Source organism: Corythoichthys intestinalis, chromosome 14 (genome assembly GCF_030265065.1).
Source record: "Corythoichthys intestinalis isolate RoL2023-P3 chromosome 14, ASM3026506v1, whole genome shotgun sequence".
NCBI classification, from domain to species: Eukaryota; Metazoa; Chordata; class Actinopteri; order Syngnathiformes; family Syngnathidae; genus Corythoichthys; species Corythoichthys intestinalis.
In genome coordinates, this window is record NC_080408.1 from 6,982,872 (window position 1) to 7,006,498 (window position 23,627).

The 23,627-nt window shown below is 39.9% G+C and overlaps 1 protein-coding gene across 4 annotated transcripts; it reads left to right on the forward strand.

Moving 5' to 3' along the window:
- Positions 1-243: 243 nt before the first annotated feature.
- On the forward strand, positions 244-23,442 carry capn10 (calpain 10). Of its 4 annotated transcripts, none has more exons than XM_057858326.1 (14): positions 244-1,349; positions 3,625-3,828; positions 6,931-7,062; positions 7,163-7,359; positions 11,582-11,814; positions 11,884-12,025; positions 13,799-13,965; positions 17,078-17,319; positions 17,385-17,587; positions 18,770-19,022; positions 19,089-19,279; positions 21,943-21,988; positions 22,088-22,152; positions 22,225-23,442. In XM_057858326.1, exons 2-14 carry the CDS (start codon positions 3,685-3,687, stop codon positions 22,241-22,243), a joined length of 2,034 nt encoding a protein of 677 aa, XP_057714309.1. In that variant the 5' UTR covers positions 244-1,349; positions 3,625-3,684; the 3' UTR covers positions 22,244-23,442. The 4 variants fall into 4 exon arrangements, with proteins under 4 accessions (XP_057714309.1, XP_057714307.1, XP_057714308.1 ...); XM_057858324.1 differs by having other exon boundaries at positions 22,088-22,124; XM_057858327.1 differs by lacking the exon at positions 22,088-22,152 and having other exon boundaries at positions 247-1,349.
- The last annotated feature ends 185 nt before the right edge of the window (positions 23,443-23,627 follow it).

Consider the following 23,627-nt stretch of genomic DNA (forward strand, 5'->3'; position numbering starts at 1 on the left):
CACACGTGCATATCGGACAGTTTTGAAATTTGGCCAAATTCGGGATCTCAGAGCGGAACTTCAAGTCACCTGAGTGTTTTCCGCCATATATATATAGTAATCCCTCATTTTTCGTTGTTAATAGGAACCCCCCCCCCCCCCCACGAAAAATTGAAAATCCACGAATACGAGACGGAAGGTATTTATATTAAAAAAAAGAAATTTTTGTTTTTTTTTCCGGGTATGTTCAATTATATTTATTCAGATTTAACAACATTGAAAACAGATACATATAAGACATGTTTTTCCCCCCAAAGTATAATTAAAAAAGAAAAAAAAAACTTTTGATGAATGGTTTGATATATAAAAGAAAATGAATATTATTACATGTATAGATGCATATATCTTTACATTTTTAAATAAAATACTGGCTTATTATTTTTATTAATTAAAAAAATTACGCGATGGATTGAGGCCGCAATGTTTGAAGCGCGATATAGCAACGGATCACTGTATCTCATTTTTATCATTATTATTACATTTGCAGTGCTTAAAATCATTTATTAAAAAATATAAAAACAATATAAGGTTTTGTTTGTTTTTTATTATAATTTGGGGAGAAAATTGAGAAAAAACATGTCTTATGTTATATGTATCGCTTTCCAATGCAGTTAAATCTGAATCGATGCAAATTCGCCTCTACCGCGTGGATTTTCGACTTTCGCGGGGTGGGGGGTCCCCATTAACCGCGAAAAACGAGGGATCACTATACGACTTGAGGCAGCATTCACGTGCAATCTTCGACTCGACAGCTGGTACAGTATTTCCTATAATTACGACACCATATGAAGGCAGCATTCAACTCTATTGCCGTCAATGGTAGTAAAAGACCCAATAACAAAAAAACTGAAAGGACGACACAAGCAGTACTTTATAAAATTGACACCAAAATATAATCTGGAAATTTGACAGATCTTGTGTATAATTTAAAGTTGACGGTACAGTTCGATTTGCGTACATATTTTGAAGTTAGAATGTCATTGTAAAGCGACGCTTTTATCAATCATAAAAGTTCAGTCACTCTCTGTATGGCCATCAGGTGGCAGTAGTAGCTAATATCACAGGAAGGATGCACTGTCAACCGCACTGTCTGACCGGAAGTGATTTTATTCTCACACTTTTTTGTCCTCATACAACGATGTGACTACTGTCCTATTAAAAATACCGCGTTAGGGGTATTAATTTATGATATGAAGGTCTCTTTAATTGATAAGATGAATTCATGTGGAGATGCTTTACCATCTTCAACCAAAATGCTAACGCTAGCAAGCTGTAACGAAATGACGAGGAGGAAAAGATGCTCGAAACAGGTGAGTGACTAAACGACAACGTTTGTTTCACTGTGTACGAATAAAACATTCTTCAGTTACAAAGACAACTTCTAAATTTATTACTTTATCTGTAAAATTTGCGTTCTAACTACTGTACATAGTATTGGAGTATATATATGGGCATCTGACCACAAAAAATGAATAAATAAAAATAAAACATGCTTACAAATGTATTTTTTTTTTTTTTTTTTGCCATTTTTTTCCTTTCGGTGTATATGGCAATTAACAATGCACTGTTTTCTATTGTTTTTCGAGTGAAATCGCACGTTTTTTTTGTGTGTTAATGTTTTCAAGTGTAATTTTCAGGAAAGTGGGACTATATTATCTCTTTAAACACCTCAAAACACTACATTCTTAAAATATGTTAATTCCACCGGTCTAAATTTTTTCGGGAAAATATCTGCTTCAGACTACGTTTAAGTGGGTTATTAAAAAGCTTTAAAAGTCATTAAATGGATTATGTAAAACTTCAGGCCTTAAAAAGCGTTAAACTAAATGTTCAAAGCATACAAAAATATGTAAACTTGACGGTTAAAGAAACTACATAATTTACTCAAGTCAACATACTCATCTTAAAATTTACTCAAAGTATTTGTTGAAAGGAAGACTCATGGAATGAGTAACATTGCGAGTAAATGCTTATAATGTCTGAGCTAGAACAAAAAATGTTTTTTTTTCTCAGCACAACTTCATCTCTATAAACGGTTATTATTATTCTATACTGTAACCTATAACTTGTCCATATTAGGCAGAAAGATGCTACAAAAATCATCAAATTCAGATCAGAACAACACTATGAAACGCGTCTAAATAGTATGAGTGCACTCTAGTGGGAGAAAAATCATTATTACCTCTGACCAGTGGCGGACTTGGCAATTTTGGGGCCCTCTTCATGGGTCAGGGCAGTGCTTCTCAATTATTTTCTGTTACGCCCCCCAGGAAGACGTAAATGTTCCGCGCCCCCCCCCCCCCCCAACACTCTGCCACCACTGTAAGTATACTGTAGTATCATTTGTATATAAAATTCTTATTATTATAAGTACAACTTTGTTATTTGTTATTTTTAATATTAAAGAGAAAAGTAACATAGATCAACTTACAATGAAGTGTTAAAAAAAAAAAAAAAAACCACATCATTCTGTAAAAATACACTCGATACATTTTTTGACCGTTTAATAAAATCAATAAATAGTAATAAATTCAAATTGATTAGCAACATCAAGCATGAAGACAATATGTCAAACAATTAGACCGAAAAAACAAAAAATAGTAGAACAAAAACGACATGGCATTGGGCAGTTTTTATTTTTGCTGCTGGAAGTATCAGCTCCTTTGCTATGGTGTGGGGTTATTTTGCACTAAGCAACTTGGTTTTCCACCTTATATGTTGCTGACCGTATTCGCTGGTTTACTGATGTAACACTGACAAAGCGGGAGGATTGCTGGCAATATTTGGCACTCGCTGAAAAAAATACAGTGCCTTGCAAAAGTATTCGGCCCCCTTGAACCTTGCAACCTTTCGCCACATTTCAGGCTTCAAACATAAAGATATGAAATTTAATTTTTTTGTCAAGAATCAACAACAAGTGGGACACAATCGTGAAGTGGAACAAAATGTATTGGATAATTTAAACTTTTTTAACAAATAAAAAACTGAAAAGTAGGGCGTGCAGGTGGATTCTATTTATCATCATCGGTCATTAAGGACAACATTGGATCATTCAGAGATCCTCACTGAACTTCTGGAGGGAGTTTGCTGCACTGAAAGTAAAGGGGCCGAATAATATTGCAATATATATATATATATAATCGGGTTGGTATCGGTATGGTATCGGTATCGGCCGATACTGCACAGGCAGGTATCGGTATCGGGGCCAAAAAATGGTATCGGTGCAACACTAGTTACTACCCATTTCTGGATTTTAGTGCTGGTTGGCTCAAGTATTCAAGATATTTAAAGTTTGATTACAAAGATACATTGGGGTAATTATGTAATACCAGTAATTCAAGTTGCTGCATTTAACAGTAGATATATATGGATATATGCCACAGTTTATGAAACGTGTCTACATTAATGCATTTTTTCCACTTCGAAAACACTAGGATTTACAGAATGTATTACATTGAAAATGGCATATTATATCAAAGCTCTTGCCTCCACGATTAGTATTCCATAGATTTTTTTTTTTTTTTTTAAGTCTATGGAAAAATCATTGCGGGTAGTATAATTTTTGTTTGTGTCTTACTTTCCAAGGAAAGTCAATAATGGTGGTCACAGCTGGCTGACAGTGTTCAGCCAACAGCAGGTTAGACAATGAAGTCCAGCGAAAAGATGGACTGTGGTTGCAGCGCTCTCTTTGAGGACCCGGATTTCCCTTCGGATGACTCATCCCTTTTCCTTGATGGATCCACACCCATCTCCAGACTGCAGGACCAAATCACTTGGTTACGACCACAGGTTAGACATCAACATTTGTTGAAATTATATTTGTCTGAAAATCATGAAATGTACAACATTGTAAATATTGCTATGGCCACTGTGTAAAAATGTCATTGTAACACAAATGACTTACAGCAAGGGGCTTCAACAGTGCACTTCAAACAGAGGACCGGGAATCAGACAACTTATTAATAGCTGCTTTGACATGATCACTCAACACAAGTGCTTACTTCAAGTTCGTACTGCGAAGGAATAGCATAACTTTTTTTTTTCTTTTTAGTACTTTTTCTGAAATACATGCACCCACCCGTTTCACTATTATCCGATAATCCGACTCCATCATGTTCACTTGTAGCGTTAGCACACCGGTTGATAGCAACATGCTTCTGTTTGTTTTTCCTGATAGCCACACAACATTACACATAAGAACATTGGCTGAACTTTGTTAAAGGAGAATGAGCATAGCTGAATAGACCCTACCCACGTGACGTCACAACTCCGCTCTCCTGACTGGTGCCGCCCAATTGTCCGTCAACACATCGTGTTTACCTGTTACGGCTACGTACATTCCTCCTATTTACGGCGTGTTTTTCTGCTCGTTAACATTAATAATCAAAATGGTGAAGGCGTGTGTGGCGGTCGGTTGCAATAACAGAGAAGATAGACGGAGAGACTTGAAGTTCTACCGGATTCCGAGAGACCCGGAGAGGAGAGAGCGAGATGGGCTGCTGCAATTCGACGAGAAAACTGGGCTCCAAGCGATTACCACAGATTATGTAGTAGTCATTTTATATCTGGTAAGATGCATTTAATATATATTTAGAGGGTTTTGGGCTGACAACCACAATTCAGATCATTGCTAGGCTAATCGCCGACAACATACACGTATGTATGTAGTTAGAGTGCTATCGCTAAACCATATAAACATTAAAAGCCCTAACTCCATTGACAAACGACATGAAATACATTAGACTTGACAGTGGATGTTAGCAATAACAAAAGATTTTGAATTGAAAATTTCGTAACTCACCTTTCCAAGCACAAGATACAGTAGATTCCTGCCGAATTTCCGTGGACGAGGGCCTGTTTCACCCAACCAGCAACGAAGTATTTATAAGCCTCCAAGCTCTTAAAGTTTTTCAAACTTTCGTGAGAATAGGCTGATTTTGTGTGGACAAGATAGTTGTACAGTTCAGGGTAGCTACCAGATGTCAGGCAAATACGGCGAAGAGAGCGGGTCGAAAAACATCGATTTAGGCATCAAATATGGATCTGGCGAATGGATCAACTGAAGCTTTTCCACATAACGCCTTTTATGCAACGCATCAAGTGAGTTTACGGCATCCGAAAGCACCGGGTCTTCCATGAAATGCATTATAAATTGCTCAATCAATTGAGACCATTGATAATACAGACACAAAATGACGGACAAGGGGGCGGAACAATACAGCGATCACGTGATTTTGTGACGTCGGTGGGTAGGGTCTATAGCACGTCGTCAAAGTGGGCTAAAAAGACTTCGATTTTTTTCGTTTCATTAAAAAAAAAAAGAATTTACCGACATGGTCAAAATTACGTCGGAACATCGTGAACCATCTTGGCAGGGCTGTCAACAGACTTGCAGGGGCCCTGGGACAAGAGACCATTATAGGGCCCCCCAACCCCACCCCTGCCACTGGACAACATATCCAGTACTTTAACTCTTTGCAAGCAATGACAGTGTAAATTTTCAAATTATTTGATTTGAGATGGACAGTTAAATTTAACTGCTCAAATGATGTACAAGGCCCACGCAAACAGTCTCCTGCCTAACCTACAAGCATTATTCCAACTAAGGGGAATCTACCTACGACCTGAGAGAAAACAGATTGTTTTCCTATCAGGCAACTAGGACAACATTAAAATCTTTCTCGATTACGAACATTGGGGCTCGCCAATGGAATACATGTGATGCAGCGCTTACGAGTGTAAAATCATTGAGTTACTTCAAAAAGATGTACAAAGAAACCATAATAAAACGCTACATGGACCAAAGTGAGTCATAGCTGCACAGCACACACACATCCGCACAAATTGTTCCCACAACAAAATGGCAAACAAAAGATGATTAAATGTCTGGGACAGAGAATAACACATAACATTGCTCTGAAGATATGCCCTCCAGTAAAATTAGATTACTGATCTGCCATTGCAACGCGAGTGCTGTGTTTAACCTGCTGTGAGATGGAACTTGTTGACTGGACACTCAGCTCTTTGGACAAAATATTTTCTACAATGAGACCTACACCAAACCAACGGCCATGTCACCTTCACGTAATCAATGACTTTTTGAATGATATGTGAGTAAAAAAAAACAAACTGAAAATAACTGGACTGTAACACAAACATGCTAGACTGTGCGTCCCGGGCTGTTGGGGGACGGGTATTGATAAGCATTTGCTTTTTCCCGTTTTCCTTTGTCTGTCATTGTCTTTTTTTTTTTTTTTCGGGCAAATCTTAGTCTGTTTCAATGCTTCTCATGATGATGATGACAATGACAATAAATTCATTCATTCATTCATTCATAACAGACCGTAATGTGATGTAACACAATATAAACAATTTCCATATATTGTCCCATGCAGGCGACAATACAATACAACTGAGAGTGCTATGCCTGCCCGCTAAGAAACAAAATGCTCTCCTCCAGCTACAGTCAATGGCAAAGACAAGAAAATGCCTAGCACATATATATTTGAAATATTTAATATGTTAGTTTTTAAGTATACATAATATTTAATCAGGCAGTTATTAAAATAAAAAAGAAATATGTGAATGTATTGTAGAATAAATTAAGGGTGATTCAGTCCTGAGGCCAGGGACAGCATTTCTGGTTGCCCCTACCCTTCCCCTTCTCCCCGTTGACGGGCTTGCATCTCTGTAACGGTAAATTTTCGGTAAATCGCCCTCGATGGAATCCAGCGAGCAAACATAGACACAATTTTAATGGAAGATTTTGGGAGCAACCTGTTGGTTCCATCGCGATATATCACCTTTTCAATAAATTGTCACATCCCTACTACATATAGATCAATTCAGTTACTCATACAATTGTTTTTTAACTTCCATGTATGTATGTAGGAGATCTGCCAGACACCAGTTTTCTTCTCTGACAACATCAACTTGAGTCATGCCAAACAAGGATTGCTGGGAGACTGTTGGTTTCTGTGTGCCTGCGCTGTCCTCCTCAAGAACAAGCACCTCATGGACAAGGTACGAAATACTCTACAATTGTAATAATGATAAACCTGTCCGTGCTAGACTATTTTTGAAATGAGTTATACTGTTTTTTTGTTGTTGTTTTTTTTTGTAGGTCTTTCCTCCTGACCAACCCTTGTGGGGTGACAGCAAGTACAGAGGCTCCTTTCACTTTCACTTTTGGGTGAAGGGACACTGGATAGAGGTGATCATTGATGACAGGCTGCCTTGTGTTGATTCGGCTCTCTGCTTCTCACACTGCCATGCACCCTCTGCCTTCTGGGTGGCTCTTCTAGAGAAGGCATATGCCAAGTAAGTATTGAGGAATTGTTCTTTTTATAGAAACTTGGGCTATTTCCACATTGCCATGGCTTGGAAATTGAGGCATTTGCTGATCTCTCATCTGGATTAAGGGTGTGACAATATATCAAAAAAGGTGATATATATATATATATATATATATATATAGCAATACTTTTGAAGGAATCTGACCTTCTAGCCATGGCGCAGCTCCAACAAGACGGGCCGGCGGGGCCCCGACAATCCGGCCAGAAGGCCAAACTCCGCGCGTTCACCGTAGTCTTAACCGTAGGTGGGAATCTTTGGGCACCTAACGATTCGATTACGATTACGATTCAGAGGCTATGATTCGATTATAAATCTATTATTGATTAAACCTCCCCTCCCCCCGCTATTATCAGCTTTTAATGTTTTTACAAAAGAAAAAAAAAAAAAGCCTCGCAGCCTTAAATAAACGACTATTTCAGTATCAAGTTAACAGTTAAAAACAATAAATAATATACTCAAATCCCCATTCTGTATCAGCAGCTTTAAACTACATTCAATTAATTTAATGTTGTGACTCAACCGTTAAAGTTGTTAAAATTGCTCCCGTTATTCCATAATTTCCCTTTTGTCTACTTATGACATGTGGAAGTTTTAAAACCATTTTAAAGATAGATTCAAGTCAATATTTTACCGATTTAGGAGTATTTTAGATAAAAAGTTAATTAGGTTCGCTTGGAAGGTTCGCTACAACAGCCTTGCAGGGAAGTCTACTACTTTAAGATGGCGGCCCGCATCTAGCTTTCTGTACACGTGCTATTTGCATCTAGTCCTATATATATATATGATATCTACCGTACCATTATGTGGAGGTGTCGGCAGCAGTCAGTTATGTTGTTGTTTTTTTATCTCGCGGCATGAGTTGAGCTAGAGCCGTGAGTTGAGCATTGGCATTACCCGAGGGGCCAGGTAATGACAAGCATGATGTTTAGCTACTCTCGCTCTGTTCCTCATTGCGTCCCGAAGACCACGTGGCGCGCTGAGTGTGTTTTACTTCGGCTTTACTTGACATATTTCAATAATCGGAATTTGGATGTTTGTGAATCGTTCTCGAATCTTCCACGGCCGAATCGCGAATAATCTAAGAATCGGAAATTTCACACACTTCTAGTCTTAACCCTTTGTACCGGCTCTATTTTGAAAATTTCAAAGAAGGCTCACCGAAAACAAGTTGACAATTTATTCAGGTCGACAGTCACCATGTCACACGTCAACAAAAGGTTCCCAAGAAAAATGACCACGATTAGTTAAACATTCAGTCTTTTGAAGGTTCTCGCAGGGCAGGCTGTGGAAGAAGAGAAGGGAGAAGAGTGTGTTTAGGATTATTGTCTGTTTGTGGATTGGACAGGAGGATTCAGGAGTTACTGTTGTCCGGGCAGCGAGGGTTGTGGATTTTGCCAACTTAGCGTCAAAGGGGCTCTTGGAGTCTTGTCAGTCGTGTTATCAGTTGGATATCGGGCGTTCTCCCGTGTTCCTTGTGTTGGGACATGGCCTCCCGACATTTGTCCTGGACTGTCCGGGAGAACGGATTGCGAGAGTTGGTTGTGCAGACGTGAGCTTGTCAGCGTCAATCTTGCTCAGTTAGTTGCATGAAGCATACGTTGGGCTTCCGTGATAAGGCGTTGTTTATCTCTTATGCCCTATAGTGTGCTTTTTTTCCTTAAACTATTGTATAAGTGCTATTTGATTTTATATTGGGTGTGTTAGAGTAATATAAACAGTAAATACGAGAACCGATACTCTTCCCTAATTGATTATATTAAGTGTGTTAGAATAATTCAAATAGTTAGACGGTGCCTACGAGAAAAGGTACCATCTTCTTCACTTTTTAGCTAAAAACGTTATCGATATGCTCACTCCCAAGAATCAATAAATCGTTTTAAAGGGATAGAAAGAAATGTAGTTCGTTACTGGTGCACGATAATTATTGGTCCGATAATTATCGGTCCGATAATAGGAATTATGACGTCATCCCGATAAATCCAATAACATTTATATTAAGACCGATAATATTTACTGTTCTGGCTTTATAGTTTGTAGTATGGGAAATCAGTTGACCGTTTGCGGGCCACTGCTCCCACCTGCTGGTCAGAATAATTCACTGCATCTATTTTTTTGTTACAATAGTTTGGTTCAATCACTTACACATTGTGGTGTCTAGCGAGGATAAGTTGTGTTATAGAAGCCAGCCAATGCTTTAGTAGCTCAAGCTAGTGTGCTATGCTATACATATATAATGTATATATATATGTATGTATTTATATAAGTTTATTGTGCAGTTTGTTGTATATTGAGTATTGAATATGAGTATTTTTCTGTTGTACTTTCACAATATTAAGACGAGTGTCTTCCCATAAAAGCAAGGAAAGACCAAGCCTTGTGGTTTATGGAAGTGCATTAATTCTTAGCTGGCTGTCGGGCAGTGCAGAAGTGAACCACAGTTTTTTTCATGTCATTATTAAAAATCTGATGAGATCAAAGGCACATTTATGTTGAATGTTGAATCCACCACTAGTTTTTTTTTTTTTTTTTAAACCTCCAGGTGTTCAAAAACTCAGGTTATACATTTAAAAAATTCTATATTTATTATCGGATATCGGTATCGGCTTTGAGGAGCAGGAAGTTATCGGTATCGGTTTCAAAAAATGGATATCGTGCACCCCTTTAGTTAGTAAAATAATTTGATGTTAACACCCCTCTTTATGTTTTGGTTTTAATAAAATTTGTGATATTAGTTTAATTAGTAGGTCGCCATTATTGTTGACAACGTAATGCACGGTGACATCACTGGGCGATGCCGCCGGGCTTCCACAGCGTCACTCTTTAACTACATAAACATGTCGTCGGTTCTGCCCTTCCAAATTTTTGCAGATAGTCCGTGCATCAAAACACACGAAAACATAGATGCAGTTTGCCTCTACCGAGACGTCTAATGCCTCCGTGACCAAGAGAAGGCTGCCTTATTTTATTTTTGTCACGTAAAAGCGCTGTCCAGATTGATGATCATCCTGCCTGGTGTTTTCAGATTTATCAGACCTATCAGATGTTGATCCCGAAGCATGCGTGGCCGTAAATAAGCGACACGGAAAATGAAGGATTAAATGTATTAAACTTAGTTTGATTGATGGCTATTCGTATTATTTTCTGCCCAACAAATTATAATGACGCCTTATTTTGCACATTCAGGTATAAGGGGACTATGGTGGACTTTATTTGTACTTAAAGCACATGAGACATATTGTGAGCAAATTCAACTCCATGCTACATTAAGGGAGCATTCAAGTTTTTTTTTTTTTTTTTCTACATCGATAGTATGTGTTGTTTTTATCAGTCTTTTACCTGTAATCAGTAACTCAAGTCCTCAGATGAAAAGCAACAAACGGTCCGCAAATGCGGAAGCGAGGCCTGACCACAAAGCAGACAACAATAGCAGAGGGATGTGTCCGTGACAGCAGGTCGGGATAAAAAAAATTAAATTAAAAAAAAAAAAACAGAGGGAAAACCACGGTGAGATGCCTTAAAAGCAAGGCGAAAACAAAATATGCACTCAAATACCTGCACATGGTACAGGATTCCAAAAACCAGGGCGGCAGACAAATGAAAAAACCAAGGCCAGGATACAACAAAGGGATCGAGAATACAAACTGTGAAATGGCAGAAACTCAATATCTTGGCATGCCGCCTAGGATCGGCTTAAAGACACTGCTGATGAGCTGGAATTGGATGCAGGTACGGCGTTAGGAGAGCATCAGCAGCAGAATGTGACAAAATTACGCCAGTCGTCATACTAGCTTAGTTTGCTAGCTAGCACAGCTATTCTCACAGTCCAGCCTAACAGCATCATCACCACCAGCATGCATTGCGCGCGTAAAAAATGGCGACTTTCCTAGGTCAAAACATGTACTAAATATTACAAATGTTAAAATCAATGGCAATAATATGTGTGTTTCTAATAACATATTTTAGCAAAAGAGAACAATTGTGGCTTATTAAAGCCTTCAAGTCTTGAAGTCTGAGGTTCCCTTTAATTGTTTTGTAGAATAGCCTAGAATAATTTTCAAATACATGTATCGATAATTGTTGTATCGCCATATTGTGCACATCATCGTTATCGCAAATCATATTGTATGGTGAGGTACCCAGAGTTTCCCACCTTTAATCTGGATTTGGCATCCTCCACACTTTTCAGACTTCACGGTTCATACGAGCAGCTGTGGGCCGGGCAGGTGTCCGAGGCCTTGGTAGACCTGACTGGGGGTCTTGCAGAATCCTGGAGCTTGTCCGACTTCGGTTCCGAGGACAAACTGGACACACCAGAGGAGAACTATAAGCAGAGGAGGAGGAAAAGGCTAGATCTGGACACGATATATCCATTAAGAACCACTTGTGCACTCAGTTGCTCCACTCAAAGCATCCCGGGTGGTATGTTTTTTTTGTACGCCTTGAACCAATTTTCACAACATCTGATTATCATTTTTAACCTGCTCTTAGGAGGAAGCGAGCCTGATCAACACCATTCCATGACTGTGATGGAGTGGCTAGAAGTGAAGACAGTGGGAGGAAGTAGAGTACGACTGTTCAGGATCAGAAACCCATGGGGGAGGTGCTGCTGGGGTGGAACCTGGACAGAAGGGTGCAACTTTAATTCTATTCATCACATCATAAGCCTAAAGGGATCCTCTATCTTTAAGACAAGTGATTATTTTCAATGTTAGTATGAGTTATAATAATCTGATATTAGAACCCCTCTTAATGTTTTTTTTTTAAAATAAAGTTTGTAAAATTATTTTAAGTGATAGCTCGCCATTCTTGTTACGTCGCAGTGCGTGTCGTCACTGGGCCTGTTGCCGAACTTTCAGCGTGTCACTCTTAGCTACCCCAACATGTCGTCGGTTCAGCCCTTCCAATTTGAACCAGATTGGAAAAGTGAAGAGCAGGACAGCACTGTCGGTCGTTCACAAGACGAGCAGCAAAGGCAAAATGAGAGCAGGAAATACAGTACCTGATAAGACAAGAGTTGAGAAAAACTGGTGATGTACTCGCGGCAAGTGCGTCTCAATGACAATGGAGCTAGTGAGTGTCTGCTGTTGAGAACTCAGGTTTATGTTAGCAGATCCTCAAGGTAAGCTCTGGTGTTTTGAAACTTATCCCAGTATAATTATGTAGATTTTTAGCATCCAGAGCTGTCGTGTGCTTTACATACAGTACAGGCCAAAAGTCTGAACACACCTTGTCATTCGTGCATTTTTATTTTCATGACTATTGACATTATAAACTCTCACTGAAGGTAATAAAACTATGAATGCACACGTGTGATAGTCAGGATCGGAGTCGTGTCTGTCGTGGCTGACTGTCCTCATTAAAGTGGTTGACTGCCCTCATTAAATTCGTCATCTGACGGGAACAAATCCTGGAATCGAGTGTAATCCATGTTTTGTACATTGTAACGCGTGGTAGGTAGGATACGTGAATAAAAGTACCAAAAAGGGGAGAAGCTTCCACTAATGCGCATTTATTCACAAAAAATAATATTTCCACCTTGACCACTCGTCACTCGGGAGCTCAGCGGTACGCACACACGCGTTCCCAGATGAACTCCAACATAAAAGTAAGGTCCATGTCAGAGTTACTGTCGTCACTGTAGCGTGCCTTTAATTATTTGGTATGATTTGGGGAAAACTCCCACGAAGAATAGTCAACAAAAAAACAATAGTAATCCAAATCCACGTTTTTTTCACTCACTAGAAGGTCCAGGAATTAGACCGATCCCATGGCAATGTTGAAGCCGCGATCAGCCACAAAATACACTGATCCGAAAAGCCGCTGTGGGACCGACAAATCCAGAAAATAGACAGATCCAAAACCAATATTGCAGCCGCTGTGGGACCGTCACATCCAGAATATAGACGGATCCCTTACTTGACTAGGGATCCAGGAAAAATGTTCGGGCGCCAGTTGTAACACGTTGTAGGTAGGATACGTGCATACAGGGACCAAAAAGGGGAGAAGCTTCCACTTATGCACCTTTATTCACAAAAAATAATAATTCCACCTTGACCACTCACGTCACTCCCCTTGTTTCCATTTGACTGGAAATTGCATCCAAAAGCAGCACATCGTGGCATTTTACTTCGCGAGTTTAGGCAGCAATACGCAATTGTTGTACACATTGGAAACATCCCATTTACGTCATCACTGCGAGCCCGCAAAACATGGCGCCATCTATCGGTCAAAATGTGTACTAAATATAAAATATTGCCATTGATTTAGCATTTTATGTGTTTCTAACAACATATTTTAGTACAAGAGAACAACTGTGGTTTAGTAGAGCCCACATGTATTTAAGGTAGAGGATCCCTTTAAGCATAAGATTAAGTTTAAACGCAGTCGTCTTCTCTTTGTGTAGTGGCGCAGGATGGCGTTCACTCGATCCGGCCGATGCTTCGGATCTCCAAGCCAGGGCGGCGCAGGGTGACTTCTGGTTGGATGAGACTGAATTCCTGTCCCGGTTTGATGATGTCACACTAAGCTACCCAATCAATGAGGAGGGGCATCTACAAAGTATCTACACTGGTAATTCTCGTGTCCTTGGCCATCCGTTTCTCATATCTGAATATCTATTATGGGTGGGAAGTGGGAACTTCTGGGTAGCTCACGATACAATTTGCAATAACAGGCTCACAATAACGAAGATTTCACGACAATTATCAGGAAATCATTGTCGAATGTTTTACAAAACGACTAATAAACTGAAAAACGAGCGACAGTGGTACCTCTACATACGAAGTTAATTCGTTCCAGGACCTTGTTTGTTAGTCAAAGTGGTTTGTCTGTCAAGCAGTATTTTCCCATAAGAATACATTATAATTCCATGAATTGGTTCCACAGCCTGAAAACATACACTAAATCCTTAATAAATACTGCTGGTACTATGTATTACAAATGGCAATTACACATAGCAAAACAAATAAATTATAGATAAAAACCAGAATAATAACATAATAATAATTCCTGTAATAAGGTAACGTGAAGTAATGTAATGTGGCTGACGTGTTTTGCGTGCTGTACCTGACGCACCGCGTGGCTAATGTGACTCAGGGCGAAAGGTGCGGTAGAGATTTTGCTTTCTTTTCATGTTTTGTACTTTTGTTGTTGGCGTCAACTGCGGTGGACTGTAGTTGTGTTGTGTTGCACAAGTTCTGAAATAAATTATTAAAAACCTGACAAAGCTCAGGCATAAAAATCTCTTGCCGTTTGGCGAAATTTGCCGTTTTGAAGTCAAAAAGGGTGACCTAGTACCTCAATTGTGTAGATCCGAGAAGAAAATTTTTAAGGTTTGGGGGAGGGTTGGGAGATTTTTTTTTAATGTCGGACGCTTGGTATGCAAGTGGGAAAAGCGGCACAAAGCCCAAAAGGCGCACCAGAGTGGCCAAAATATTGACTTATTTCAACGAGACAAAGGACGTCGGCCAGGAATGAACACTTAAAGTGCCTTCACCCAGTTGTAATTTTGGAAGATGACAGGTGACAGATCGTAAGTCCATCTAACTAACTAACTACATGTTTTATTGAAGTTGCTAAGCCTGTCGCGATATGCAATGAGTCCATTTATTGCACTGTAAATAAAAATGAAGGTGGTAATTTTCACGGCTGCGTTTTTTTCGACACGTGCGCGCGCATACATTTGTGGGTGCGTGCTGATGGCATATGAGACAGCAGTTCCTTTCACAAATGTTCAGTGGGCAACAACATGCCGTAGAATTAATGTTCAGACATACAAAATAAGGAAACACATCTATATTAAACACTGTAAACGTTACCATTGCTACATTTAGGCTAATGGGGAAAAAAGACGACCTACTTTAGCCTGCTATAAAACATTGGTAGTCTTCTCCAAAACGCAAACTTGCGGTGAAAAAGTGACACTTCAAAAATGAAAAATAACTGGTTAACAGCATTTGCAAATGAAAACAAATGAAAACAAATTGATTACTGACACCACATGCAATGACAAAAAGAGCTTTTTCAGCAGAGTGTAAAGCTTACGGTTAGCGGTTTAGCGAACGTATTTCCGGTGAACATTTCAAAATAAAAGCATGTCATGTTCGTCATATAAATAACAAATTCTGGAGTTAATCCCACATACTTTAGAATTCAGATTCTACACTAAAGTGATTGGCAATGAATAATTATTATACTACTATTATATATAGTAGTATACTATAATATTAATGCTAGATATATTTTTTAGGAGTTGTTTTGAATCATGTTGGAAAGGCGAAGTCAGTGTTCTGAATCTGTTTACGTTCCATTCTTTTGCACTAGTTAATGCTATCAGCACTTGACCTCATTGTTTATTTGTGATTTATTGTTGTTATTTACGTGTTTATTTGTACTTTAATAAAGAATTTAAGCATTCCAAAATGTTTTTGTGAATTAACAAGCGTCCTCAAAAATGTTGTTGCTAAATTAGTTTAAAAAAAACAAAAAAAAGGGGGGGGGGGGTATTTTTTAGATTAATCGACTAATAGTAAAAATAGTCGGCTGACTAATCGGGAGAAAATTAGTCGTTTGGGACAGCCCTAGTTGTACAGTGTACCTTAACATATTTCCCCCATTCCCTTCTCACCTTTTTAACCCCTGACCCATTTTCATGCCTGAAAGCTGGCGAATTCTTTGGCGGTGTTACCACAATAATAATTCTCACTAGTGCTGCAACGATTAACTCGAGTATTCGATTAGGAAAAAAAGATTCGAATTCAATTTTGCTGCTTTGAGTATTCGTTTAATTAAAATGGCGTTGTAATGGTCTGTTTTGAAAGTGTTTGCATGTAGTTTTATTGATTTGGGTGGATACACGGCCCTCTAATGTACCTCATTTCACATGGCTGAATCCAGGTGCTCCCTGTTAAGACCAACAAAAGCTATTTTTGTTTGCGCTGTTTTTTTAATGCATTTGTAATTTAGTTTATAGGCATATTTAGCCATTTTGTGGGAATATTTGTCTGAACCATTTGTTAAGAGCATTATAAAAAAATTTAGCATTTTATAGCATTCAGGCTAGCTGACTTTTGATATGTAAGTTAGCCAACTGTTCTTTTGTTGGACATAGATCCTCATTTATTTATTTTTTATACCATTACAGCTCAGGTATTTTAAATTTTTGTGTTCCTTATCCGATTACTCGATTATTCGAACTAAATAGTTCATCAATTAATCGACTACTAAAATAATCAATAGCTGCAGCCTTAATTCTCACCTTAATTTAAAGACTTTAAGGACCGTCAAGATCGTTCTGCGGCCTTATTTTTGAGCCAGTTGACAGATGCACACACCACGCTCATATTTTTCTATCATTTCCATCTATGACCTCTCAATGCCGCAAAAAATTAAACGGGAAATGACCTGAATGCCCCGAAAATTAACTCATTGGCTGCCATTGATGACTGTAGATGTCCGAACATTCGTTGATTCGCTGCCCACTTCAAATGGATTGGATGTCTACCAATGATAAACTCATTTCAATTCACAACAGACAGATGACAGCTTGTTTTTCAGTTTATGACTTGTAGAAAATCAAATGATTTCCTGACCCATGTATCAATAATTGTTGTGTCGCCATATTGTAAGCTAACCGTATCATATCAGAGGTTCCTACCCCTAATGTCAATGGCATCTCGAACAGGAAACCTGCTACCTCATTGCTGTCATATCGCCGGACGCTGGGTCAAAGGCCTCTCCTCCGGTGGAAGTCGAAACAGCACTAGCTACAGCAGCAACCCGAAGCTCTGGCTCAAGATGTCTGAGAAAGGCGAGGTCCTCGTATCGCTCCTGCAGCACAGGAAGTGGCGACCGTATTCGGACGGGCCCCTCAAGGACGACACGAGGCACCAGCGCCACCAGGCCATTGGGTTACACATGTGGAAGGTTTGTCTCGTCACGCATCCTAGGGTTCTCCACGTGTAGCTTTGTGATTATTTCTTTCTCGGCAGGTTGAGAAAAAACGTTTTAATCTGAGCCGAACTTTGAACAAACCGCCATGTGCTTCTACTCACTGCCACGCACACCAGAGGGAGGTGGTGCTCCATGGACAGCTGGAACCGGGACACTACCTCATGCTCCCCAGTATCTACCAGCCAGGAGCAGAGGCCCGCTTCCTCATCAGGGTCTTCTCCTCCTCTTCTTCGTCCCTCAGGCAAGCACAGCGGTTATGCAAGCTACATGAACGCACACATTATTGGGGAATTGGAATGAGTTTATCACTCGTAGGCGTCCAATCTGTTTGAAGTGCCCATACTCCCAAATGAATAGAAAGTCAGGGTTTCCCCTGCATACAAAAGATTGTGGCGCACCGCCACACCAAAATAAAAGCTGCCAGGTAAATGAATATATTAGTGCTGTCAAATTTATCGCGTTAATGGGTGGTAATTAATTTATTAAAATATTTGACGCATTTAAAGCATGCGCGGAATGACCCGCTCACGCATTGCCTCAAACAGATTACAATGACGCCGTTTTTGCACATTGAGAGTGAAGAGAATGCCACCGGCCGCTTGGGGGCAGCGCCGTTCCATACTAATGTTATTCCTCATAATAGTGTAAGAATTAGTAGTTGTGAGACGTTTATGCTGTTGCATTGTGCTATTTGTGCTCCACACATATTTCTGTGAGTTTACTTTCTTTTAGTGGCAATTATGTGTCTCGTGTTGTATTTTGGGTAAGATATGTACAGAGATATATATGTTATAAAGGCGAGTTGACACAGGCGTTCATTGGACCGCGCCGTTTTTTGGCATAAGCTTCGGCAACTCCTTCACAACAAACATAAGTATCATTTAGTGAAAGCACAACAAAAATAATATACCTATTTCTCAAAAAAATAATGTTGAATAAAAAAAAAGAAAAGCACTTGAAATCGGTAGTAATGAGGCCCTATTCTCACACAGTTAAACAACTATGCAAAGAGAACTAGCATTCCTAATCAAAATAGCAGAAAGAATGTTAATAATATTAACGCCATCTAGTGGATTTATTGTCTTTCCATTCCAACAATAATTTACAGAAAAATATGCCATAGTTTAGAGATGGTTTGAATTGCAATTAATTACGATTAATTAATTTTTAAGTTGTGATTAACTCGATTAAAATTCTTAATCGTTTGACAGTACTAGAATATATACATAGCTCATTATTTACACACTATTCGCCAAAAGTCGTCAGAAATAGCACAACTTTACTTCAAACAAAATAATCGTAGGGCTTTGGATACATATTGTAAGCTTCTTTGTAAACCTCTTCTGATCTTAAGACGTTAAATCGTATATGTATCAGAGATTTAGCCTGCTAATGGTGATAGCACGAAACATGTCATTCTTAGTGCCCTGAGAAGCCCAGCACCCCTCCTGCCTTTAAATCCAGACGGAGAGTGGGAGACAAGTCACCTCCGGGGCTCGTGGGTCGAAAGAAGCTCCGCCGGAGGAAGCAGGAACTTCCCCTCGCACGGGCAGAACCCTTGCTTTCGTTTTACGGTTTGTGACGAGCCAGTTAAGCCAAGTCTCAACGTCAAGGTTACCCTGCGACAGAGCCGAACCGACAGCGATCTGTTCCCCATTGGCTTTCATATATACAAGGTGAGTTTCCTAATCTGTGTTTTCATGGTAAAATGTGTTTCATTCTGACTCGGGTGCTTTATCCAGATACCAGCCGGGGAGCAAAATCATTCCGTCCCCAGTGAGGACCCCGTTGCCAGTTGCGTTCCCCACTGCTATACTCAGGATGTCAGCTTGTCCTGCTCCCTACCTCTCGGAGCTTACCTCGTCGTACCGTCCACATACCAGCCTGACTGTGCCGGCGACTTCACCATCAGCCTTTCCCGGAGAATAAACAGGTTAGCCTTGATACTAAAGATTGGTTCATCTTCTCTGCTCAAAAAATAAAGGGAACACTAACATGTTGTTGATCTGAATTAATTAAATATTTTATTACCCTTTTAAAGCAACACAAGGTAACTTTTCAAACTTTACAAAAATGTTTTTATAAACGTGTTTATGTTTATATATCGACTGACAACTAGTTGAATGACACCTCTTTTATATCTTGAGGGAGTCTGTATCACTTTCACCAGCACTAATTAACTTTGAGGAGAGTGGCAGGAACCCTGCCACACAAAAAACTACAAATGTTCTGACTGCTTTACGGCATGCGTCACCTCCCCTTTCATTATAAAGACAGAAGTCGATGCGAATGTTTTTGCACAAATTCTGCGAAAATGGCAGAGCAACAAAAGAGACAAAAAGTTTGGTCCAAGGAACAAAAAAGAGAGACTACTAGGATACTCAAGAATAAAGATTAGCCCGGCTTTCACTCGCTGGTGTGACACTAAACCAACCCCTCCCCATACACACACTCACACACTAACGTCAATGCTGACGAGTTTTTTTAGCCAAATTAAGCCACATATACCGTCATATGCTATTGTTTAGCCACAACTGGATTCATTACCTTATTACTATTCGTCCTTCACACAGCTGCTGGAAACAGAAATGTCGTTTAATCCATCTACAGGCGGCCGAGAGGTCATGATTTTACGACACTGTGCGGGTGTACGCAGTCTTTCTTAAAGTGCCTGTGACACAAAAAAAGCATGTTTAATTCATAATACACACGGTATTTTGTGCTCCTGAATGAAATGGACCACTTGGATGTGTGATGAAGCTATCGATATATTTATTCAATTTTTTGAATTCCGCGCTACGAAAATGACAGACTTCCGGCTTCGGTCTTGCATTGAGGAAGAAGACGCTGTGACGTGTACGGGAGAAGGAGTCTTCTTCATTATGCAGCCGTACTGTTGTATGAGAAGGACTAAGGATTCAGTTGATTTTGCGGATAAATTCGTTTATTTTTCGCATCACGCCAGCCAAACGGCTGAAGAAAAATCTTGCTGTATGACGGAGAAGCGTGTGCGCCTTTTTAGAGTTTCAAAAGGTTCCCATTCACTGGTAGATATTGGCCAAAACAAGCTCTACTACTGTGGGACCATGGGACTTTCGAGGAAGTGAGTAAACATCGTGTTTTGTATTATGTCTAATACTGGGATCATTTTAATATGTCGGTGGCTTGTATTTTGTGGCTGACATGCTCTTTGTCCCCTCGGCCGACGAACGGTGGCTTGTCGCACATCCCCCCGCTGAGAGAGCACTATACTCGTCTTATTGCCCTCTTCATCTGCCCGGTGTTTTGTCAAATTTTCCGACCGATCAGAAAGTGCAACTTTGTGTTAAAAATAGCCGCGAATACAGCGATAACAAAGTAAACACTACAAACTTTCTTTAAATAAAGGACTACTTACGTTTGATCATAGATGGGCATGTAAAAAGCTCTCCTCATACACATATTGTTAGTTGCATAACAACTGCAGCCGCCCTCCTATGAGTCTCTCGCTGTTTACGACTTCGCCTTATAGTAAAGCATTATTTTGCCATATTTGTGTTAACCATTTGGCAGCTACACGCTCCTCTGACGTCGGCCGGTTTGTCTGGCGGTCATTGTCCAGCCGCTTCCCCGCAAACGAGCCCTCTGACCTCAGCAGGGGAACGACGAGCTCTAACTTGTTGCCGATCGGCGAAGACGATCGACAACCCAGTCGTCATGTGAAATATTCCGGGCTAGTTATGTGTGATTTTCCGCTTCAAAGACTTTGAAACATCACTCGGTTCGGGTTAGGATGTCGGCTAGCTGTAACGCCTCTTGGTTTGTTTACATTCTCCAAAGCCGGGGAAGGGAAATGACATACTACTAGTACCCTACTTAGGTGGCATAAAATATTGTTCAGGAGGTGCGACAGTAAAGGGAAGTCGACAGTTTTGAGTTGACCATTATGGAGTTATTTTGCCATGTCGTCCTGAATAAATGCATTTTTATCATTTCATATTCCATTTAGCACAAGACTGTTATTTGTTATGACCATGCCATTTATTTAGCTACTGGGTTAAAATACTTGGATAAAAAGAATATCCTGTAGAAATATCGGAGTAGAGAGACTGAAACAATGACATTTTGCGGTTCTCTTCGTCGCATTTTTCTCGTTCTGAATAATTCCCTTTCAATGGGCTGAATAGTAAAACCGATGAGCCCATTCTCCCGCTGACATCATCCACCTGTTGGGGACGCTAGAGCCCTATAATGGTAGGCGTGGCTGACCGGCAGATTAAAACACTAATTTCTCGTCATTTGCACTTTGCTAAATTGTTGTATATAGTCGAATTGTCTCAAAATATGATTCTAATTCACATAATGATGCTATTTAAGACTTTTTGTATCCTGTCGTACGCACTTTACGGCAAAACACTACCTCTTTTGTCCACCAGCATCGCTAATATCGACCAAAACTGAAAAATTACCTCGTGTTGCTTTAAGGCCTGGGACTAATATGTCCGATTACGGCATTAGCCCGCTTGCATTGGGTCGCAGACATTCTTGGTCATTAATATGAGCGTATAAATTCACTTGTTCACTAGCTAAATTTACTAGCTTGTCTATGTGTTTTAGGATAGTTGTGAAAAGCCAAGAGAAGCTGGGAAGAGTCATTCAAGAGGTAAGTGATGCTGAATCCACCAATATTTCAGTGATGCACAGAGCAATTTGCAATATGGCGGAACAAACAATACAGCACAAACGATTGTTATCAATTTAGATAAATTTGCATCTGATGGAGGACCAACTTCATGAAGGTCGAGAGTTCCTATTTGATCTTTTTGGGTCAGTTTTTTCTTCAGTCAGAAGATGGCAGCAGTGTATAACACATTTTCTTTTTGTGTTTGTGGGCGGCAGGTGTCTCACATCTCTCTGATGCAAAGCTAACTACCGCTTCTGCTTCTCTGAAGTGGGCCGCACAATTAAAGGACTCGCCCTCCCTAGAGACTTGTGTGTGCACATGTACAGCTACAGTATGTATGAACACTGTTACTTAGTGAGAATATGTGCATTAGTGGAGTTGGAGGGGAGGGGGTCTCCTTCATCCCAACATGCAGTGGCCCTCATTGGCCATTAAGACATCAGAGGTTGTCGGTGGGCTGGGCTGCTAATGAACTATGACGGGACTGGGTGGTGTAAACAAACAGCCACCATTGAAGAAAGCCGCCACCGCTGTTGCTCATTCAGTCACTGATGCGTCCGCCGGACCGGAACAAAGGATCCTCTCATGAAGGTCCTCACAGAAGCGCTGCGGGCAAGGGGTGAGGGGTTGGTCTGCAACCACTGAGCCAACCAAACGGCACCGCGACACAACCGTGCCATACCGAGCCAGAGTTGTCTACTAGTTCCATGTCACACTCCTGTAGCTTCCACTGTTGCTTTGGTTAATATCAAAGGTTATTTATTGCCTTTATCCTATCCCAATTCTTATAAATTAGTCAACCAACAAACAAAGAGCACTATATCCCTTGAAACACTACGTCGACAATTACAAAGCAACATGTAGTATGGATGGTTTTGTAACGTTTGCATAAATGTAAAGTACTGTCTGTTGAAGAACAATACAGTGATGTCTTGGTATTCAAGTGAGCCAATTTACACTTCCATTTTTGCGGGGGACACCAGCCTTGTTGGATTAACTGCTAATCATATGTATTTCCGGGCGCAAACATTATAGTTCCTGAATCCTCCTGTCCAATCCACAAACAGACAATAATCCCAAACACACCCTTCTTCCTGCCCACGGCCCGCCCCGCGAGAGACTTCAAAAGACTGAATGTTTAACGAAGTGTTGTCAATTTTCTCGGAACGTTTTGTTGACTTATGATATGGTGACCTTGGAACGAGCTTGCCTCCCCGCCTCAGTGTTTCTGTTTCGCCTTGTCGTTTTGATCTCTGTTGACCTGAATAAATTTTAAACTTGTTTTCAGTGAGCCTTCTTTAAACATTTCAAAATGGAGTCAGTACAAAGGGTTAAGACTAGGGCTGTCAAACGATTAAAAATTTTTAATTGAGTTAATCACAGTTTAAAAATTAATTAATCGTGATTAATCGCAATTCAAACCATCTCTAAAATATGCCATATTTTTCTGTAAATTATTGTTGGAATGGAAAGATAAGACACAAGACGGAAATAAACATTCAACATACTGTACATAAGTACTGTATTTGTTTATTATAACAATAAATCCATAAGGTGGCATTAACATTATTAACATATGTATTTTGCATAGCTATTTGATTGGGAATGCCAGTTCTGT

Bases quoted from the DNA above. Each gene is read 5' to 3' on its own strand.
- capn10 (XM_057858324.1), top strand. From the start codon at position 3,685: ATGAAGTCCAGCGAAAAGATGGACTGTGGTTGCAGCGCTCTCTTTGAG. The intron at 7,063-7,162 runs GTACGAAATACT...TTTTTTTTGTAG, and splicing joins ACAAGCACCTCATGGACAAG to GTCTTTCCTCCTGACCAACC. The intron at 7,360-11,581 runs GTAAGTATTGAG...CACACTTTTCAG, and splicing joins CTAGAGAAGGCATATGCCAA to ACTTCACGGTTCATACGAGC.